Source organism: Thermobia domestica, chromosome 11, assembly GCF_964235325.1.
Source record: "Thermobia domestica chromosome 11, izTheDome1.hap1.1, whole genome shotgun sequence".
Lineage (NCBI taxonomy): Eukaryota > Metazoa > Arthropoda > Insecta > Zygentoma > Lepismatidae > Thermobia > Thermobia domestica.
The window spans coordinates 117,592,079-117,616,671 of NC_137464.1; the positions used below are offsets into that span (position 1 = coordinate 117,592,079).

Below are 24,593 nucleotides of genomic sequence, written 5' to 3' on the forward strand. Positions count from 1 at the left end.
ATATTCGTACTTCTACCAGAGTGCAGTAATACGATATGTAGTTCGTAAAGGGGTGATTGGTTTGGATTATTGGTACCATAAAAGGCACCTAAAGATTAACGTCAGGCTTTCAAGGTGATGTTTATCACGGAACTTTAACTACATATGAAATCGAAAAGGAATCGTAGTGTCATGAAGCGAAACTAAAATATATGTATAGATAGGGTTGCCATAATTTTTTCTCCAATATACGGACAAGCCTTAAAATGACGACCCATCAAAGGTACGGTGCCCAAACACAGAATACTTTGAAATTTCTTAACTAAAAACCACCATTTTAGATTGTCCCACAATTATTTACTGTAATACTTAAAACTCTATTGGAAACTAACACGCTTTGTATTTTTTTCATTAACACAAATATAATAAATCGTGCAATTAAATTACGTATAGGGGGAGGTAGAGTTAATATATGAGACAAAGCGAATAACCTAATTTACAGTCAATTGAATATGGATGGCAGGAAATGATTGACCAAGCTTATGACATAACTAGTGGAAGACGAGAAGGACATTAATGCATAATGTCTACGTGTTGTTGTTTTCACGAGAGAAGAAGAAGAAAAGAAAATACGCCTTTTGCTTAAAAAATTTCACAAGGTAAAGTTTTCAGAATCATTTCCTACTATTCCGTAGAATGTTTGCGAACATAGAATGCATCAATAGTGTGGGGTCTTACCTTTATTATCGTATTTGGAAGTAATCGTAACTACACAGTCCATATGCTTTAGATATTCTTTTGTTTCATGTGGCAGTGAGGGGCAAAGAGAATAATTTTAGAAGGGGCAAAACGAAAGCGATTCACTGACAAGAAATCTCTACAAAAGAAAAGTGCAAGTCCACTAAATCTGCCGAAGCAGGTACTACTGCGCTTTCCTTGAAGAAACTACCGAAAAAAAGGAAATGTACCGATCAGATATTTCTGTAAGATGAAATATTTTTGCTGCTGCTATAAGTATACAAAGTACATCTGGAATTACAAAAAAAAAAAAAAATCACTTCCAAAATCTTCAGCATACGGAAGAAGACGGTAGCCACCAGTGCAAGTTTTGTCATGGATATTATTCACATCCACCTGCCGAATACTGGATCCAATACTCTATTTGTCTGTCATGGTTTCACGAAAATTGCACTAATTGTGAAGAAAGAAAGCATGTGATGTGATATTCTAAGCCCTAATCATAGGCGTGCGCAACGTGGGTGCCATGGGTGCCTTGGCACACCCATTAGACAAACTTTTTTATGTAGAATTATTACAAACTGAGAAAAGATTACGTGTAAATTATTTCCCGTCTGCATGTGTGACGTGCATCGCCGACGCAGCGTCGGGTGAAATGACGCTATCTTTTCTTAGGGGAAAGGGGGAGAGGATGACATTCCATATGGTGGTACTTTAAATCTGGCACCCACATTCCCAATGTCCTGCGCACGCTAGTGGCCCTAATATGTTTCCTTCAGTTTGTTTACTGTTACGCAGAATGTTATCATTAAGGTTACTTTAGATTTAAAGAAAGTAGACACAAAGAACACTGTCTATTTGATAAGAAAGTAGACCTATATGGACTTGAGCTCTTTAAATATATTTAGGTCTAGTGTGTATGCAAGCCTAGTGTAGATCAAATTCCATATTTAATTGCATTAGACGCACACTCACAAAATGTTAAGCACAGTTTGTTTAGGTGGTAGCTCTCTATTATATATATTTTCGAAAATGATCAAGAAAATGCCATTTAGGCTTAAATATACTGTACGGTATGCTCTTTTATCGATACAGTGATTACTATACGTAAGGCTACTTACATTTCGTGTTTCTGAGGAACCTGATCGTACGCTAAATTACACTGTTCTTGTAACTCACACTTGCAATTTAACTTGTATAGGCCTAAGGGAAAATAAGAATATGTATGACAAACAATTACATATGAATGAGCTTTTGTAAAAACACTGACTTCACACAAAAAAAAAAATTGAATTAGTGTACTGTCACTAGCTTCTAGGGACCGCGTTCGGATTTTTGACGTTCGGATTATCGACGTTCTTGGAGATTATCAGTGCGGATTTAGACGAAATCGATCAACTATCGACCAGATATTTACCATTCACCAAATACTCGAAAAAAGTGGAAATACAATACCCCGGTGCATCAAATATTTATTGATTTTAGAAAGGCTTCCGACTCGGTTAGGAGAAAAACATTATACAACGCTCTTACAGAACTTCGAAGACCGAGAAAGCTAATTAGATTAATTAAGATATGTTTAAATGAATCCCAAAGTAAAGTCCGGGTAGGAAAATTTTTGTCCACGAGCTTTCACGTTGAAAATGGCCTGAAACAAGGAGATGCGTTGTCGCCATTGTTATTTAACTTTGTTCTGGAATATGCTATAAGGAAAATCAAAGATAGCAACCAGGGCCTAGAGTTGAACGGTATTCACCAGGTTATGGGATATGAGGATTATATAAATGTAGAGGATGTAAGGGATGATAGGAGAACACTAGAAAAATGCAGAGATCTTATTAAACCCTTTCAGGGACATGGGTTTAGAAGTAAATGCAGAGAAAACTAAATACATGGAAGTACGTCGGGACCATAATACGAAAATTATAGATACGTTAAAATATTAAATAATATTTTTGATAAAGTGGATACTTTCAAATATCTAGGATCAATATTAACAAACGAAAATCATATTCACGAAGAAATTAAATGTCGACTAAAAGCAGAGAATTCGTGTTACTATTCGGTTCAAAATCTCTTGTCGTCGCGAATTCTGTCGAGGAATTTCAAGCTTAAAATATATATAAAACGATAATCATGCTTGTTGTTTTCCATGATTGAGAAATATGGTCGCTTACTCAGAGGGCAGAACATAGACTGAAAGTACTTGAGAAGAAGATGCTCAGACGAATATTCGGACCCAAGGGGAACAGGAATGGGAAATGGCGGAAACTTCATAACGAGGAACTACAAAATTTATACGGTTTACCCAACATTGTTAGGGTCGTCAAGTCTAGGAGGCTTAGGTGAGCAGGTCATGTAGCCAGAATGAAAGAAAGTAGAAACGCTTCCAAAGTCTTGACTGGAAGACCAATCCGAAGACGACCATTATGAAGGCCTAGCAGCAGATGGAAGGACAATATTAAGATGGATCTCGCAGAAATAGGAATACAAAGTAGAAACCGGATCCAATTGCCTAAGGATAGAAGTCAGTGGAGAGCTTTTGTGAACGCGGCATGGAACCTCCGGGTGCCATAGGCCATAGAGTTAGTTAGAGTTATATATATACAGACGCGGAGCCAAGGGAGGCTATTGGGGCTATAGCCCCTTTGACGCTCAGTTACAGAATACACACTGGATAGAAGGGCTTCAATACTACTTTACACTTGATAAAGCGGCAAACTATGGTTTAGCTCCTCCCTTGATCATATCCTGGATCCACGGCTATATATATCCGGTGTTCTAAAAATGGCACCTACAAACCACAGAACACTATTCTACAGGTCAAAACAAAACGAAAATATTATATGATGGTATGCCCTCCGGTGCCTCCTTCAGCCGCTATGAGAAATCAAAATTTCACAATGTGGCAATGTCGCAGATTAACTTGGAACCATTAGCATTACTCTACGATTACATCAAGAAGTTATATCCATTGCCACACTACTAAGTAATGCTAGTATCAATTTATATGGACTTTAATTGTCATCTGGAAAGAATCGATGTAACTATTTGATAGATTGGTAGATCTACTCTATGCTTCTGTATTTGCAACATTGCCACATAGTGCAATTAGTGTCTCCAGACGAGGACAGACAGGTATATATATATATATATATATATATATATATATATATATATATATATATATATATATATATATATATATATATATTGCTTTATTTTGGCTTGTAGAATAGCGCTCTGTGGTCCGTGGGCGCCATTTTCAGAACACCCTATATATATATATATATATATATATATATATATATATATATATATATATATATTTGGTCTAGGAATTAATTCGTGCGGGTGGACAAGAGATGGCGCAACGAACGGAGCGTCCCACAGTTCCGTGTATCCACACATGTGTTGCAAACCCCTGTCATCGCGTATCGTTCGTAGTATAGGGCAGTGGATTAAAGCGTCAACAACACCAGTTTGTAGTTAAGTGAACATGGCGCAATTTGTGCCTGATAAAGTGTTTTTGCGGGGTGTCCTGCTGCATTACTTTAACATGCAGAAAAATGCGACTGAAAGTCATCGTATTTTGGTGGAAGTGTATGGTGACCATGCTCTAGCTGAGCGAACGTGTCAGAAGTGGTTTGCACGGTTTAGATTTCGTGCTTGGCAGACCAAGAGCGAGCTGGACAGCCAAAAAAAATTCAAGACGAAGAATTGACAGCATTGCTCGAGCAGGATTCGTGTCAAACGCAGGAACAACTTGCAGCAGCATTAGGCGTTGATCAAACAACAGTCTCCAAACGCTTGAAAGCCATGGGAATGATTCAAAAGATGTCACATTGGGTTCCACATGAATTGAAAGACAGAGACGTTGAAAGACGAAAATCCATTTGCGAATTGCTGCTTCAACGACAGAGCAGAAAGGGGTTTCTGCATCGAATTATTACGGGTGATGAGAAGTGGATCCATTACGAGAACCCTAAACGAAAAAAGGCCTGGGTGAAACCAGGTGAACCAGGTCCATCACAACCAAAACGAGATATTCACTGTGCAAAGGTTATGCTGTGCATATGGTGGGATATGAAAGTTGTGGTGTACTATGAGCTGCTGCAACCGGGTGAAACTATGAATGGAGAACGTTATCGACGACAATTAATGCGTTTGAAGCAAGCTCTGGCCAGAACACGACCAGAATGGGAGAACAGACATGATAAACTTATTGTTCAACATGATAACGCTCGCCCACATGTCGCAAAACCGGTCAAAACCTATTTAGAAAATGTCGGATGGGAAGTTTTACCCCACCCGCCGTATTCACCAGACGTTGCTCCTTCGGACTACTACTTGTTCGATTGCATGAACAACGATTTGATTGGACAGCGGTTTACTTCTTCAGAAGATATCGAAACATGGGTCTCTGACTGGATCGCTTCCAAGGATGAGGACTTCTTTCGCCACGGAATCCGTACATTGCCTGACAGATGGGCGAAAGTGGTGGCTAGCGATGGACAATATTTTTCTTAAGGTATTTATGTATTTTGTGTTTGTACTACAGCTTCAATGTGTGCGTACCAACCGCACGAATTAATTCCTAGACCATATATATATATATATATATATATATTTATTTATTTATTTATTTATTTATTGGACACCTATTACAGGAAAAGAATATTCCCATTTACAATAGGCTTACATAATTACAAACTTTATAAATATTGAAAGACACAACAAAAATAAAAATAAAATAAACATGCAATTAACATCACGAACATGAGAAAACACAAGTAAGAGATATATTTGTATTAATGCCTCCAATAAGAAATGCAAATATACAAATAGAACCTAGTAAAGACTATAAACCCAGCCCGTCGTGACAAAAATGAAAGAAAAACAAACAGAACATAACAAAAATATAAATATCCAAAATATAAATGTTGAAATAAGATTTCTGTCAAGAAGCAGAAATGTTTTCGTTTAATAAAAATACTCTTTTAATTTCAAAATACCATAATCAATGTCAGGTTCGAATTGAAAATCTCCCATAATCAAACATTATATTTAAAAGATTTTACATAGACTGAATAAGGCATAGTAAAATCTAAGTCGATATTCTCCTGTATCAGCTTGTTGTATAATCGACAAACTCTCATAATAGGTGAGTTTAAATGTGCCATAGTTTGAGACCTGTTGCAGATAAAAGGTAATCGGTTTCTTAATTTTTTGATTTTATATTAAAATTCAATAACTTTAGACACTCTGAACTGTCGACAATTCCGTTCACTAATTTGTAGAGGAAAATTAGCTGAGAGCGCTCATGTCTAGTTGCCAATGAACTACAACCAAAAATACTCAGGAGAGTTTTGTATGATACCTTTGCTTCATAAGAATTAATATTAAAAATCTTATAATACAAATATCTAAAAAAAATATTTTGGATACGTTCAACCTTGTTAATATAGTTTTGTAATAAGGAGCCCAGACTATAGAAGCATAAACAAGTCTACTTCTAACAAGGGTATTTAATATAGTTATTAAAGCATGCACATTGTGGAAGTCTCTGGTGTTCCTCATTACAAATCCCAAAAACTTAAAAGGCTCATTACATACTTTTTCAATATGTGCATTAAAAGACATCCTATTATTGATAATAATTCCCAAATCATTTACCTCTTGGCATCTTTTGATATTTAAGTTATTAATCTTATAATCAAAATAAGTGGGATCATTTTTTCTTGAAAAGGTTATTGCAGTACATTTATTGATATTAAAATGCAGTTTGTTTTTAAGACTCCCGTTATAACAGCTATTTAAATCATCTTGAAGCTTCCAAACATCATTAGGTTCTCTTATTTGTCTATACAGTTTCATATCATCGGCGTACAATAAGCAATTTGAATTTTTGAGAACAGACGGCATATCATTGATAAATAATACAAAAATTAAAGGTCCTAAGTTAGATCCTTGTGGCACACCTGAGTAAACATCAAATAAAGTAGGTCTTTGATTATTGAACACCACATATTGTTTTCTGTCTTTTAGGTAAGATGAAATCAATAGGAGCAATTGTTCTGAAAATCCAAAACTAGACAACTTCATAATTAATATATCGTGATCCAATTTGTCGAAAGCTTTTGAAAAATCTGTATAAATTGTATCAACTGAATGATTATTATTGAGGGAATCTGATATATACTGAGCGAAAGTAACAAGATTTGTAACTGTTAATCTCCTGGAATAAAAACCATGTTGATAAATTGATATATATGGTTTAACATGATTAAACATTTTATTATAAAGGATGTGTTCAAAAACTTTAGCTATTGTAGAAATTAATGAGGTTGGTCTGTAATTTTCTATTACTGTAGGATTTCCCTTCTTTAATATAGGACGGACTTTCCTAATTTTCCAAACATCAGGATAGAGAGAAGTTTTTAATATGAGATTATAGATGTGACATAAAGGTATCTTCAGAACTTTCCCATATCCCTTAACAATGTACGAAAGAATTAAATCAGGACCAGAGGATTTAGACAATTTTAACTTTCTAATGGCATTCACATAATCTTGTTCAGTAATGGAATTGATCACAAGACAGTTATTAACATTTAGGATGGGAGAATAATACCCATTATAATTTGGACGATATGAAGAGTAAACGCTTTTGAAATACTGAGCAAAATTATTGGCAATGGCAGAATCAGAAGTAAGTATTTGATTGTTATATACCATATGACTGACTTCTAAATTATTACTCTTTTTGCTCTTAAAATAATTCCAAAAGCATTTAGGATTTCTCCTTAAGTCATTTTCTGATTTTCTTATATAAAGTTCGTAAGCCCTATTAATAAGAGTTTTAGCTTGTTTTCGTAGCTCCTTATTTATTCAGATTATAAACTGAAACATGCATATGTTTTCTATAGTAATTTTTTTTCTTTAAGTATACTAACAATTTCCTGCGTAAACCAGCAGGGGTGACGGTGCCTTTTGAATATTTTCTTCTTGGGCACATTACTATCGATAATAACATTTAAAACATTATAAAAGTAATTCACTGCTAGATTAACATCTTTTATAGCAAGTAACTCTGACCAGTTTTGTTGCCTTAAAGAACTATATAAATTAAGGAAATTTGCTTTACTAAAATTATATACAATACTAGTAGTATGTTTGATACGTGAAATAGTGTTACTAAGGAACAGTTGACAGTGTAATGAGAGATGATGTTTATCTTCTTTTAATAAGGGATACATATTTCTAGATACGTTAACTTCCAACTCAACACAGAGAGAACTAAGTCAAGAGTTTTACCATACGCATTCTTTACTGAGTTCATTGATATTAAATTATGAAATGAGATAAAGTTTGCCAAGGACTTACAGATAACATCACGATCTAACAAATCAAACGAGCAGTCTATAATTGAAGGAATATTAAAATCACCAACTATAACAATATTATGAAATTGTATATCATCTATTTGTTTAATTTTTTCAAAGAATTCAAGATATTTTTCCACTTTAGTATTTGGTGGAAAGTATACAACAATGACATCAATATATTTAGTTGCTATTTTAACTTTTATACATAATGCTTCAACATAATTTATAGTAATTGGAATTTCAGTAACACTATAATTCTTTAAAATTTGCAATAAGTGCACCTCCTCCATCTTTGTGAATTCTATCATATCTAAATACATTATACCTTTCATCAATAAATTCATTATTATATATACCGTCACACAGCCAAGTTTCGGTCAAAAGTATTATGTCTAAATTAGTGGCTGCAATACCTGTGTACAGTTTATGTAATTTGGTTCAAATACCCCTAACATTCTGATAATTTAAAAATAACGTCTGATCATTGCTGTTCATATTTTACTTAAACTTCTGACCTCATCAATAGTAGTAAGAGTATATACAAAGGAATCATCAGCCTTTTTCCTTAATTTGATATTACCCGCATAGACAACCCAAAGGAAAGCAAAGTTTTTCTCTCTCTTAACTTTCCTGGCCTCACTAAAGATTATTCTACGGTGTAATGTTAAACTCTGGTTGAAATAAATAGTCCCACCCACTGACAGACCCAGATCTTTACAACTGAGATTTCTTTTCACTTTTCTTTTTGCAATAAATTTATCCTTATCTGATCTCCTAACAAATCTAACAATAATACCTGGTTCTGGTTGGCTGGGAGATTTCTTCAACCTATGACATACATCTATCATATCATTAGAAACAATTATGTCCAATGCTGTACCTACTCTCTTAATTATATTATTAAAGTTTTCATTTGGTAAGACACGTATCCCTTGAATTTCAATTGTATTCCTTCTACTATACTGGTCCAATTCATCTACAGGAACTTTTGTCAATTTGTTTTTTTTTTTTTTTTTTTTAACGATAGATTTTGATTCTTTAATTCGTCAATTGTATTCATGCATTTATTCAATTCCTCAGTTTGATATTTGATGAGGTTACAATTCTCATCAAGTTTTTCATGGATGGTGTTTAAGGAAGCGCCTAACTCATCCTCCAGTCTTTTATTAGAGCCTTTAATTTCGTCGACTTCCTTTTTGATTGATAGTAACAAATTGTGTACTTCAGACAAAGTGGGGAGTTTTTCAGCCTTATCCACAGAACTGTCACCAGACATGGATTTCCGTCGGGCCTTCTCACACTCTTTACATCCCCATACATTATCTGAGGATTTAAAAAATTTTACGTCTTCTTCCTTCAAGTCAACACAAGCACTGTGATAAATATTGCTGCACTCCTTACACTGAATTTTTGAATTTACATCTAGTCTAGACACTGATTTCGAACATTTACCGCAGATTCCCATGATGTACCCCTCAAAAGAAAAAGAAGAAAAAGAAGGAAAATAACAAAAACGATGTGCACCCGAATAATGTGCTCCCAAATTCTTCTTTTATTTAAATGATTGGTTTTCTGACAGGTAAGAAACTGACTTTTTTTTTAATATTTGTAAATATGGCAATTATGTGATACGTATTTTTCACCAGTTTTTAATGTCACTACTTGAATTCAAAGTTTTTGCTTGCATATGACGTGGTACTACACACTTGTGAAATATATATACTCTTATATAAAACTAAAAATTTGCATATTTATATTAAGCTCTGACCTTAATATGTAAGTTTTCACTTATCCACTTTGCTCCCCTAACATGATCCGCTTTGTCTGACCATTGGGGCAAGGCGAATCAATTGCAATAGTTCAGTTATTGCGTTATATCACTTATGTATATGAGGTTATCATTATTCTTATATTATCATTTGGAAGCTTAATAATTATAAAATATTTCCTCTTAGTTTCCTTGTCTAATTTTAGTTGTCGCTTGAGACTGTTGAAGTTAACTAGTTCGCTTTGGCCTCCTTTCCCCTATTAAATCTAACCAAAAGTACTCTGCAAGGGAAAAATGGGACACTTTTTGAAAGCATAAAATTACTTTATTAATAGTGACTAAAATATAAGTTATATGATGAAAGCACAATATTCTTTTCGCCCAAGGTTTTAGCGATTCCCGACTCCGAAATTTTCGGGCAGCTACAAAAATGCTTTGTACGATACGGACACGGACCCAAAAATACAAACAGTCCGTCCAAAATACGGACATATGGCAACCCTATGTATAGATAGGTATACATATATATAGCTAAAATGTCTCTTATAGATGCATCGTACTTTTCTGTCTAATGTTTTGTTTCCAACGCATTTTTATGATTTTGAATAATAAATTGAGATGCAGTACCGCATAAATTACAAATTCGAAAACTGACTCCGAGGGCTAAACAAATAACTGTTCGGACACGTAGTTTGCGGTACGGTAGGTACGGAGAAATAGCAGCTCAGGACTGATAACATATACCGAGAAAATAATCGACTGAGTTGCACTGACAGAATGGGAACGCATGTTGTGCTGGAAAATGTGTTCCAGCAAAGTGTACACACAGGCACGTAGCCAGGATTTCGTGAAAGGGGGGGGGGGTCCGTGACATGAAATACTATGGTCATCACACCAGGGGCTCGATCATTCTAAACTATTTTACTGGAACATATATTGGTTCGTTTAGCCAGGATTTCGTAACAGGAAGGGGGGGAGCGTGACATGAAATTCTGAAGGTCCAGGAGCTTGACCAATCTAAACCAGCGCTATTCAACCTTTTTTTCTCGCGTACCTCTAGACTCATTTCGCCATTCAATTGTGTATCCCTGAGCTAAAAGAAATTACTTCTGTATATCAAAATTGACTTATTAACCTTAATACACATGTTTTGTTAATTAAAAAAAGGGGGGACAGAGACCCAACAAAAGAACAATAAGTCTGCCAATCAAAAGACTATTTAAAGGGGGATAAAGTGCACATCCGAAAAAATTAACATGGGAAATTTCAAAACATATGGGAGACATCCAGTTCTACTGAGGGCGATTTTCCTCTCATCCTCCCTGATAATTCGCATACTGGGGACGAGGTTTAAAAATTCAAAACTAAAAAGTAACTTTGGAACTAAAGTGTTTAGGAGATGACTGAGCTTGTTTTCGGGATGCCAACTTGTTGATTTTTGGTCGAATCTTCGAGAGTGCGAGACTAAGAGCTGATTCTGGATTCAAGCAATTTCTGTGCTTCATTTTTATTGACATTAACGCAGAGGAAACATTAAAAAAATTCTCCAAGTACGATAATTCAATAAATATTGGATAAATGCTTATTTTAGGATATCTGAGGAAGTACCCTCAGAAACATCTCCGCGTCCCGGTTGAATAGCACTGATCTAAACTACTATTGATTTGTTAGGACATGTTGAGGATATGTTGGTATTTTAATAACAAACTATGAAGAAATCTCAAGTAAAATAATAATAAAAAAACGTATTGAAAAAGATTATTCAATATTTACGTCCTTCCTCTGTTTATTCAAATATAACAAATTTCCTTTCATTATGAGCTCAACGATTATAAAAAGTAAATGTCTTGTAAAATATTTTATATCATCTCTGTTCCTTTCTCTGTTGAATCAAATGTTAACAGAAATTTCTTTCCACATAAATTTTTGTTTCTATTATTGCGTCAACTACTGTCTTCCAAATGACAAGTTAAAGGAGCAGGAGAAAACTGTTTCTGAAATAAAATGTTTGATACTACCTAGAAGCGATGACGAAAAATTATGATAAAAAATGTCTACACTATTACAGAACAGCACTATGTTTTCGAAAGCTTGAAATTTCCTTGACTAGTAGCAGACATTCTGAGAATTCCGTAAATTTTCTAGAAATTTCAAATTCTCTGACTCTTCCAGATATCTCGTTCACCTCGCCACCATGTATTGTAAGTAATACAAATCTCCTCATAAGAAAGAGTAACCAAAAGCTTCCTGTAGTTCATTTTTAACGCTGATCCTTCTTTTTCTCATTTCATTTTTTATCCTTAATTTTTTCATTTCTGGTGTCGAAGGAGGGGGGTCCGGACCCCCCCCTTGGCTACGTGCCTGGTACACATAAAATTAGAAGATAAGACTGATGACGTATGATGCACTAGTCAAACGACTCTCATCGCCAACTATTATTAGCCCTCATATATCTTGTCACAGCTGCCTCTCTCGACGCCCTTAAAGATGTTCTCGACGATGAGCATGTGTCACTAATAATCGCGGTACAATAGATTGGGTTGAAAGAAATTGGTTAATTTTTATTTAGGTCGTTGTCGGCAGCGAAGGTAAAGATTACGAGACTAAAATGTAGGTACGTAGATCTACTTCCAATATTTGATCATTCAGTGTTCATGCACTAACATAGGGATTACAATGACCCATTTTACAGTGGCGTCCCTTAGTGATTAGTTAGGTTAGACCGAATGGTCCTTGTGTCTAGGTGCTCTCCTGTGCATTACAAGTGCACTAGAGGGTATGTCTTCTGTGGAACTTTCTGTCTTTCATCGCGTACACTACCGATGGACCACTGATATGTCATGATCCACGTAATTCTGAGAAACAACCACCGCCAGTGTGGCCACAGTCCTAACTCTTGAGTGGGCTGAAAAATAGTACCAAATTGAAGCAAAAAGGGCTGAATTTTATTTTATTTTACGTATTTTATACCAGTGTAATACATGACTCTATAACACGAAACTAAAAGAGGTAAATTTCTAGAAGACTCCTCTCTTCCAAGAGTACAAATCAAGAAAGTGCTCTTTCTAAAAGTTACTTTTTAATAGCATCCAAATCAGGGGCGAATCCAGGGGGAAGGGGGGCAATCGGGGCGATCGCCCCCCTCCAGAAGAGGAAACTTTCTTATTTTTTTATCTATAAATAAAACCCATCCCAAAGTTTGAAGCCCTTAAAAGCAGCAGTATGACAACCCACCGCCCCCCCCCAGAAGTCGGTCCTGGATCCACCCATGATCCAAATAGGAAGACCCCGAACAACCGTGGAAGCAGATGAAACTTTTCTCACATGTAGAAAGTATAAAGTGGTGCAAATTAAAAGGGAAAACAGTTATCATCTTCATTATGTATTGTAAGGAAACCAAACACGCCTCTATTTCAAAGTGACCAGTAAATCAAAACTTTATTATGGCCATATATGAAAAAGATGTATAAAACGAGGAACAAATCAATCATCCGAGTCCGTGGAAAACAGTATGTTATAATAAAATATTAAAATATAAATTATTGCACCTTATTCTTGCTTATTCCACGACCGAAGGAGGATAATAGATTGTAAGAAGTAAACTAACATTTGTAAAAAATGTGAAAACGGTCCAGGGTCCTACAACCTTTCCTGAAAGACGTCACAACACATTAATAATTTTAAGTGACAATGGTATTATTGCTAACTAGTGCAGCACACATACACATAATACTGACACTTTTGAAAATGTGACAAGTATTTGTTAAATGGTGCTGTATTGAATAGAATTGTACCAAATTTTTGACAAAACGGGCTGAAAATGCCAGCGTGGTACCAACGGGCCGATGAAGGACAAAAAGGGCTGAATTTGGTACAATTGTACCAAGTGTGGCAACACTTGACCACCGCAGCCTTACTATGCGTTCACGCTGAAAGTACTTAATTCCATAATAAAAATCCACTGGCGTGCGACAAGGTACACAAGTGGTATGGAGGTTAAGCTCCTTAATTTCATGATCCTGGCACATTTAGAGAAGAGATTATTGTTTATCACCATGCTCGGCTGCATTTACCATCCACATTTCGCATGGTATCCTTTTGATAGTAGCTGAATGAATATTTAAGCGTTATTTAGACAAGAATGGGCCTAAAAATAAATCTCACCTCTGACGGGATAGAACCTAGGTCGCCTGGCTGGCACCATAAAATGGGGAAACATTGACACCTAGGGGTAATATTGGCATAGAGCGGGGTAAATTTGGCAACGTTGTTCTAAGCAAAATTTTCTTTCTCCTTTTAACTCTTTTTTTTCTTTAATTGGGTTTGGAACAATTATTTCAACGTTGACCAACAATTAGACAAACATAGTACCATTCATTATTATTATTTTTACTATTGCCAATACGAACGATACCGCCATTTTACAAACTCTAGTGTCTTTCCAGGTTCATTACAGAGTAGACTGGAGTCACAGTACGTTGTGTGCTGTATTTCTTCCTTTCTTTCAAGATGGTCAGAACTTACGAGAAAGGAAATGGAAAGAGAAGATATAAACCTTATACAATTGAAAATCTACAAAGGGCAGTTCAAGATGTTAGAAATGGTATGTCACAAAATGAAGCCAGCAAAAAGTATAATATAAGGAGGGGAACAATCCAAAATCACTTAAAAGGCCAATGTACTAAAACTGTAGGAAGGCCTCCAACTTTGACAAAAGAGTAAGTAACAGAGCTTGTTAATACTATGGTCGAGATTGCTAAATGGGGTTATCCCTTGACACCATTTCATATGAAAATAATGGTTAAAAAGTATTTGGATAAGAAAGGGGTAAACATACCCTATTTTTTTAAAACTCTGCTGGAGACGATTTCATATATTCATTTCTCAAAAGGAACGATATTGTATTGAGAACTGCAAGTAATACTGTACTAAGAAATCTCGATCATCCGTTACACGTACAACTGTAGCAGATTATTTTACCAGGATAAAGGATGCGCTAGGTTCAGTAGAGCCTCCCCTACACTGTAAAAAAATTCATAGTTAAATATACAAAGAACGTTTTCAATTTGTTTGCCAAGCCTCTATGTAAATTAATTTACACCTATAAAATAAAATTACTAACATGAAATGGTGTAAAATAACATTTTTGTCAATAAAAATATATTTTCTTATAAATTTACTGTAAATTTGTAAAAACAACCAGCAAATTTTGTAATTTAATCTAAGGAACTTACAAAATGAAGAGTAATTGATTTTACAATGATGTTTTACAATTTAATTACATTTTTTTCAGTATAGTATACAATTTGATGAAACAAACTTATCGGACGACCCTGGTTTGAAGAAAGTGTTGCTACCGTGGGGTATGAAAAGAGTGGAGAGAGTGCAGGATCATTCTAAAATGAATTTATCTGTTATGGTGAGCATCACTGCAGGCGGAGAACTGCTAGCGCCATTTGTTGTGTACAAAGCCAAAAATCTTTATAAAGGCTGGACAGACGGTGGCCCTGTAGGAACTTTCTACGATTGTACGAATACTGGTTAGTTTGAATCCAGAACATTTGAGCGTTGGTTTTTCACCATCCTTTTACCACACGCCCAGAAGACGGACGGAAAGAAATTGGTAGTTGGAGACAACTTGGGGTTACATTTTTCACCTACTGTAATAAAAGCCTGCAAGGAGAATCAAATCTATTTCACAACGTTACCTCAGAATTCTACACATATTACACAGCCTCTAGACGTGGCTGTGTTCCGTCCCATGAAGATCATCTGAAGGAAGATCCTAAGCAAATAGAGGAAGGAGAGCAGGGTATCAAGATGTTTACCCAATGAGCATTTTCCGCTGCTGTTAAGAAGACTTTGGGATTAAATGAGACCTAAGGAGAACATTGTGCTATATGGATTTCGAGCTACTGGACTTGTTCCGTTTAATCCGTCAGTTGTTCTGAATACAATACCGGATGCAGAAGAGGGGCAATCAATTAGAAGTTCTCTGGACAAATGTCTTCAAGAGATGCTACAGGAGTTAAAAGGTCAAGAGAAGGAACCGCGAAAGAAACGAGGAAAGAAGATTACTCGGAGTGCAAATTTAGGTGCAGAGTTTGCTTCGTCAGGAAGCCAAGGTGATACTGGACAACCTTCGACTTCGGCTGCGAAGATCTCCTCAAACAAAGACAAATGTCACGTTTGTTCCTGTCTCTGGAGTACTTTTCCAGGCCCGGATTGGGTTCAGTGTGTGAACTGTTTAAATTGGGTGTGTGGCAATTGTAATGAGAACACTACAGATCCCTATTAAGAATGTTTAATGTGCCTCTCTGATTGAGCACTTCAAATTCTGTTCAACACTCAATTTTTGTAATCTGTGGATGTCAGTTTTTCTATGCACAATTAATGGTTTTAATAATCTAAAAAAATATTATAAATATTTTTAAAAATACTTTTAGGTGCCAATGTTGCCTTTATTTAGTGCAAAATTGGTGAAAATAAGCCTTATAAATTACTTGACAAAGTTACCCGTATACGGGGCAAAATTGGCACAAAAAATATTTTTTTTATATAGGTACAAATTGAAATTTTGAAAAAGACGTTCCAGGTATTTCAAGAGGAAGGTTCAAATGTCATGTTGACTTTTTTTTAAAAAAAATTGAATTTTCAATAGTTTCTGAAAAATCTTGAAAAAAAACTTAAAAAACTTGCCAATGTTCCCCCATTTTACGGTAGTAGACGCCTTACCCACTTCGTCACTGCGACTAATTACTTATTATAGGATCATTCATTACTAAAGCTTGAACCCTTAAATAATTCGTTACCTATTATTCAGCAGCCTATACTAGTAAAAGGACACTGTCTTTCACTATATTTTAAATACATATATTTTCTTCCTTTAAATGGAGAGTATTCTGGATTTCTTACAGAAGATATTTAGGAGGGGCAACGCAAAGTTTGAAAGGGTGGAGTGGGACATTATTTGCTAAACAGTATGCTCTACGCAAGAAACACACTTAGTCACAATGTAATTTATCTCAGCTCCGTGAGAGGGATTGGTAATGCTCTCTCTGAAGTATACCTCAGAGAAACACTGAACATGTCACTTCCTAAAGTGTTGTAATCATTAAAACTACACTGTGCGTTACAGCTTGAAAATTGTGCTTTAACTTTCTTTCGAGGTCTCAAATTAATCACAGAAACTACCATGTATACAGTATTCAAATATTTACGAAATGAACTCATAGTTTCTTTTGCAACATTTTGAGGAAAGCAAGTTACAATGCGAAATTAATGTTAATTTATCCCATTTTCAATCAGTTCTTACTACAACATTAGTTGAAAATTTGTTTTAATTTTCCAATAGTAACTAATTAATAACATAGTAACAAATCAATATTAAATATTGGCATTATTTCTCAACATGAAAAGTATGATAATAACAAGGGGCTAGTAAGACCGTTCCCATATATATATATATATATATATATATATATATATATATATATATAGCGATGTTCAAAATATTAATGAAGTTGAAAAACAATGCCGCTGGAGAATCAGGAGGTCAGAGTTGTCTTCAACATTGGGAGGCGGGCAAATTTGAGGCTTACTGTCCTTTGTGGCAATCGGACACAAATCATCACATTTCTCCCCAAAAACCACATTTCAAATAGGATTATTGGGGGGACTGTCCCCCCCAGTTCCAAGATTGGAGGGGACATGTCCCCCTCATCCCCCCGAGATTTGCGCCAGGGAAAATAAGCATAGACATTTTGTTAATGTACGTACTATTAATACAGGACAAACAGTAACTTGCCACAATTCTAAAAATAATAATATATTGTACTTACGGTTATCACTATATGATAAATATGCAATCCATGGAAATGTATTCAAAGAATTTGTGTTAATTTCTTCGCTAGAATTTGTGGTTGCCGTCCCACAACTGTCTAATGGAAGCAGATTAAAATTCTTGTGAGAACTGCAAAACGCAGTTTTCACATCTCTGGGCTTGTTGGTGAGAGTGCACTCAGTCGGATATAAAGAAAAGTCAGCACGTGCATTAGGCTTGGCATGCTGAAGCCAGGTACGTGAAGAATGAGCATCAATTTCGGGGATAATAGGAATATTATTAAGGGAAGGTTCAGGACAGCAGAAAATTGGCCGACCGTCCACTGTACCACAAGATGATGCAAGTAGAGTACTTGCGGTTTCTGAAGTAACTTGGTCCTCGCTCAAAAGACTCTGTAGAGATGAACAATCTTCTATCCTGACACATCGACCGAAGCGATCACCAGGAGGAGCTCTGCAGGGGATTATGGCTAAAATGTAAATGAAAATAATTAGTTAGATCATTCGTGAATTCTAATCAAGAAAGCAGTTTCTAGTACACTGCAGTGTACCGAAACATCGCTATGTATACGACAATGATAGACTAACCTTAAGTACGAAAGTAAGTTTCGCATGCACTGGTACCCTAAAGTAACATAGATCAGTGAAAATTGAGTCATACATAGAAAATAGTGTTACAGTATGCTACAGGAAACAACAGGAAGAAACACGTAATTAGAAAAACAAAACTGTACAGTATTTTACACTGAAGATGTTATGTTTCCCTTGACATTACTGAAGAAGTGAAATGGTCCTTAGAAGGTTGTGTGATCCCCATGGACAGCGACGCATGGTTGCAATGTGCTTACATGCTGCTCACAAGGTTGGTAATGAGTAATTATGGTGTGAAGTTCCACTCCTCTTCCAGTACTGTTGGTAATTCCTGGATAATGCTTAGTGCATCTGGACGTACTGCAAGATGTCTATAGCATCCAACGTATGGTCGATGGGGTTCAAGTCGGGGGAATGGACGGTTCATTCGCCGAATATTCTGTCTTTCCAAGAGCTTCATCATTGTGTATTTCGATGTGGTAGAGCATTATCACCCTTGAAGATGAAGTTGGAGCCAACTACACCTCCGAAGACACACGTGGAGAAGGGGTAAAATAACACAATAACGTTAACCATGAGTGTACCGTGTTCAAATCTTTGGACATTTGTATGCTCATGCAACACTATGCTTCCCCACACAAGAATACCTGGAACATAAAACGGATCATATTTGAGAATGTTCTTTTGTTTATTGATGTTTCATCTCTCGTCAGATGAGTGTACGTTCAAAATAACTACCTGAAATTGAATTTGCTCTCATCTAAGAAGAGAATGTCACCCTACACGTCTTCGGTCCATTCTTAATGTTATTGGCACCACCTCAAACGGTGCCGTCGATGTTCAGGTGTCAAGGGACACAACGTACTAGCCGTCGAGAAAAGAGGCCATTCGCATGTAGTCAACATGCCATTGTAAAGCTTGTTAAATGTGTTTGTAATTTCAACCTCTGTTTACAATCTCTTCTTGCATGTTATATGTTGCTATCGATCCCGTTTTATATGTTGCACAATGTAGCAGTCGTATGCTACTGTATGGTGGACCACCACGTCTCCTTCACATAGGATTGCCTGTGGTTCGGAATGCTCCACATGAACGTAATGCAATGCTGTTAACAATACCAAAGTCCTCGGCGACACTCGTCATATTTCGTCCTTCATCTAGTTTCTCGATGAATTTTACCCGTGTGAAGTCATCCAAATGTCTTCGGGCTATGTTGTGAGTAACACCATCACAATGAATCTAATACCTCTCCAACACACACTGTCTTATCCCTTTCATTCAAATGCTTCATATTGCAGGAGCAGACCAGCTCGGCGCAACAGTCACGTTGACGCCCCGCCTTGCAATGTCTTGCAACGTGTGTGTGTGTGTGTGTGTGTGTGTGTGTGTGTGTGTGTGTGTGTGTGTGTGTGTGTGTGTGTGTGTGTGTGTGTGTGTGTGTGTGTGTGTGTAGGTAGGAGGCATCTAGCAACATGCTAGCGGGTTTTCATTCATTTTCACCGACTACGCAACATTTTACGTTACTTTATCTATCCCGTCCTTAAGCTCTGCACACCAGTGTATTTATGTCCATTCTCACACATGCTCACCTATATTATGATACAATACATTTTCCTCAATGCTACTAGGTACTTCTCTTATATGATTATTTCTTTATATCATTATTGAATTCTGATAATGCTCTTTGAAGTAATTTATAAACTATCGATACTCATATAAAATAACCGAGAATTATGACATGTACTTTCATGATTGTATAGCGTTTAAGATGATCTTAAACATATTTTGAAATCTTTGTATTTTAAAAATAGCTGTTTTATTGCGTGCTTCAACAATAGTGCTGTCCAGTAAATTTCCATTCATAAAAACATAATATGTATACATATACTCATGTCCAAAATTATTGTCGCATGTCTATAAATATGTTGTTCTACGAATATAATTTGATAACAAATTCGCCCGGTATTTCTTATAATGTTAGTAAGTGTGTAGTTGGTAAAGACATGTATGTGACAAATTTCATGTCAAAAGAGCAGTAAATAAGAACAATAAAACGAAAACAAAACTTTCTTCTCCATTTAGCAACATTTTCTTTTACTCATTCTAATTTTCGTATTTATAATTCTTTTCTTATGAAATTTACCACAAATATACATTTCCCGATTATACACATAGTATCAGTATTTAAAGTACCCTGCAACATCATTATCAAATTATATTCTTACAAGAAGACAGTTATAGATGTGCGACAATTATTTTGGACATGAGTGTACATGCGTAAATAGTCCTATTGTGCTCTATCATTACCGTCAGGTCACATTTCACAAATTTAGAAGCTTCTATGAACGGCGATCATTGATTACCTTCATACTGATACTGACGTAGGAGTTACTTGCTTAAATATCGTTTAAAACTTATAGATTGGTTGGATTGGAGTTTTAGTATCCCTTTCAGCACTGATGCTAGATGAGACGTGAACTTGAAGTTTAAGATGGACTCTAAATCACCGTAAAGAGTTCATTCCAAGGCTTTCTTTCCAGGGATCGAACCCGGGATCACGTGCAATAAAGGCACGAGCAAGTGGTAAGGACTTAAAATTTGTAACTTTTCTTCCTCTTCCTCAGTTATCCTCAATCACATCTCTAGGAATATCCTTAATTTTTAAACAATGAATAGTAAAGTTCCCCACTTTTTTTTTAAAGAAGCTATGAAGGCTTAATGGCTGTGTGAAGAGGTATAGGTTTCACACTTTCTTGACTTGGAGACTGTTTGAGATGTACGGATCATCATTGAGCACCACGCTCTAGTTTCCTTTACTTCCCCAAGTTACCCCACGTATCTATTTTAAAGAAACTGAATAAGCATTAGAGCAACACGGAAATGAGAATCACCATGGCAGTCCAGTTGGCAGGTAGAGACTTTACCAACTACATTATTTTGGCTCTTTTGAAAAGAATGTCCCAACCAAATTCTTTATTCTTTCTTTTTTTGCAATAATTTCAGTACTGTTGTTTTCTCCTACTATACTCAACACTGCTATTCACGAGGATCATTCAAGTTGAAGTGGCGAAACTGTTGCTATTCGATTGTCGATTGTTCAGGAGACAAATGACAAACGTAGTGTGTTCCTAGGCGTTGCGTCGTGTTCATGTTCTTGTATTACGGTGTGCGTGTGTATGTGTATGTGTATGTGTGTGCTCAGTGGACACTCTTAAAGTAACACCCATGTTACATATCGTCCTAAAAATGTTTACCTCTTATTTTCACCAAGTTTCAGGTAGCATGAGGTTGAACTACACGTCAGATCTAGTACAAAGGATTTCGTGGGGCGTGTGGTGACAGTGTTCTCCCTTATCGAACGATTGTGACAGCCAGCTGACAAAGAACATGAAGAGGGACCGTATTCGAACTCCTACGAATCATCATCATGTGGAAGAACTGTGACACTACTCAAAAACGATCGGCGATGACATGTAGTGAACTGGATAATAAACTGAATATTTCATATGTGTCAGTGTATTACATACTAGCACACGATTTCGGCACGCGTAAGATAGCAGATAAATTAGTTTCACATGTCCTAACGGAGGTACTGAAGTTTCGGCGATTGGGATGTGAACGCTTACATCTTACGTGCTGGTAGATGTTGATTTTCTGCACTACATTATTGCGATTGACGAAATATGAGAAGGATCATACGAACCAGAATTGAAACCCCAGTCCAGTGAATGGCTCCATGACCGAAAATGGTCAAAGAAGATCGAGCAAACTTTAAGGGCACAATAATAATGTCCTACAACCACGAAGGCCTCTCACGTCAAGTGCCACACTTCGTACCTGGGCCCTAATTTGCGGCCAGCTTTGCGATGCAAACAACCACATTTGCAGCCTGGAACCACATCTGCTTCACGACAATATGTCATACTACCCACGTTATACATCGCCTCCACGCCGACGCGGGACGGGGTTGAGAAGAACAGAAGTACCCGCCATATTCCAAGATTTTGATTTGTTCCAAAAAATGAAAAAGGTACTTTCGGAAAAATGTTTTCGTTATATTCCCAACATTGCTCATACTCTAGGCCACTCTCTCACAGACTGGGGCACTCGACGGTATCCAAAGATCTGCCAGATATCTTGAAATGTGTTCACGAGGCAGGCGGGGACTATATTGAGGAAATGTAACCATCTTTATCTGAGTAACACATTTCGTTTCATTTACCAGATATGTTGCCATTTCAATTTAATTGGCCCTCGTATTCCTCATTCCTCCCAACAAATACTGTGAATTCCTCTCCAATCATTCCTATGTTTCAAATGCCTCTAGTAATTTTTCGTTGTTTCTCTTAAGTTTAAGTTTCTCTTCTATACAGTTCAATATCTCATGACATATCGAAATTATCTTGAATAAAAATAATGTAGAAATTAATATGGCTTCTATGAAAAGAATAGGGCCTATATCAACTTGACTCCTAAAAGCGTGGACATTTCAATATTCAATACAGATCATGATCGGGAAATAATTCCAATCACAAGCGTTAGTATTGGCCTTTTAATCTTTATTACAAATAAATCATAAAGATTATTCCATCGTTTTCCACTAGTTTTCTCTTTGTACCACGAAAACTACTTGGGTTTACAGTATTTATTGTAATTAATCCTAGAGAAAATATTGAATTTCCCACTTCTTGTCTAGAGCAATAAATGAAGCAAAACTAAGTATTTTAAAGTACAAAATAATGAATGATATTGTAATATGTCATTACAGTCTAATGTGATGATGTTTTTAATAGGAGGGTGCCCGAAATTTTTTGCACCCACTGTACTTGACGTTTAACAAAAAATTTCTGGCTGTTCATATAATTCGTAATTTTGTTTGTTATTCTATTTCAAATTAACATGGAAAACTGTAAAACTTCATTAGGAATTATAGTTTTGGGAATCGATATCTTTATTTATATATTAAATTAGTTATAAGTCTTGTATATGGATATGTAAATGGATTATTACAAGTCTTACGGTGTCAGTGCTATCTGAAAATATAGGTCCACCATTGGACGGAACTTTTCGAATAAATAACCAATCTAAAATTCGACAGAATTTTCAGGACCACCCTTCACCTCTCTTTTAGATGTCTAGGTCCTTCTGAAATCTAGTTTAATCCAGATTTTACCAAATTTTATTCGTTTCAAAGCCCCACCGCCAAAAATGCTTTGTTTTGATTGGAGGATTCACCCACACTATGATGTTAGAGCGCGATTATTCCCATTCCCTGCCTAGAATTTTGCTGAAGACACCAGACTAAGATCTTCCCAGCTCAGAAAAGTAGAAATGAGCTAGAAAAGCTGCATTAACAAGGTAAATTTAGTTTGATAATTGAATAAATACCATCCAGGAAGCTATGGAGCCATAATTTGCTTAATTTCATAGTAAATAACCCGGACTGAAGAGCTGAAAATAGGAAGTGTAATTCAGTGACGCCATGTTTTGCCGATATCATTAGTAATGGACAGGTTCTACGAAGTGCATCAGTTTGTTAGTTGTTCTTAAATATCCACAAACAGTTTCGGAAGAGTAGTGTTTTTCTCCCTTAAAACATTATTATCCTGAAAATTATTCCTTTTAGAGTTACGTATGGCCTGCCCCACTGCCGTTGGTGTTCGTGTATGTAGTGAATGTGATTTCTTTTTGTACTTATTTAGTAGTAACATGGCGGTATTTAATTTCGTTGTAGTTAGGATAGTGATCATAATGCACGTGTAAAGTTTCAAGAGGACTCCTGTCTACTCCCAACTTGGGGGTACGGCTTCCAGCAGGGATGGGTTGAACGTATAGTTGTCATAAGGTTCTTTTTCCCTTCAGGAAAGGGGCCTATATATTTTCCAATAAATAGTTTGGGTATTAATTAAACAGGTTGAATTAAGAATGTGATTTAGTGAATATAAAGGCCAATTGGCCCTGTTCCTTTCTTTCCCTTTCCTTTCATAAACCGATAGAGCCGATTTTAAAGAAAATGGTAAAATCTGAATGTTGTTTATGTGAGTAAGTAGTAATGATTAATATGTATTATAACATGTATTAATGTAGTTTGTAGTTATGGATGTGGCATGTATGTGTTCGTAATGTAGTATCAGTAGTAGCAATTGTAGTTAAGTGATGAAAGAGTGTGTGAAATAATGAAGTATGGACAGTGTATCATTCGTATCCGATCAATAGCTAAACGCAACATATCGATCTATAGTAATATCAGAAAATGAGAGTGTCATAGTATCAAAATTTCCGTGTAC

General features: G+C 36.0%; 1 protein-coding gene across 1 annotated transcript in view; it reads right to left on the reverse strand.

Annotated features, from left to right (window-relative positions):
• The window catches only part of LOC145664389 (serine protease ea-like), a 76,063-nt gene that overhangs the window by 36,589 nt on the left and 14,881 nt on the right, over window positions 1–24,593 (reverse strand). The window contains exon 2 of the mRNA XM_081731052.1: window positions 17,715–18,185. Coding sequence (XP_081587178.1) covers window positions 17,715–18,185 — 471 coding nt within the window. The remainder of the gene's footprint in view (window positions 1–17,714; window positions 18,186–24,593) is intronic.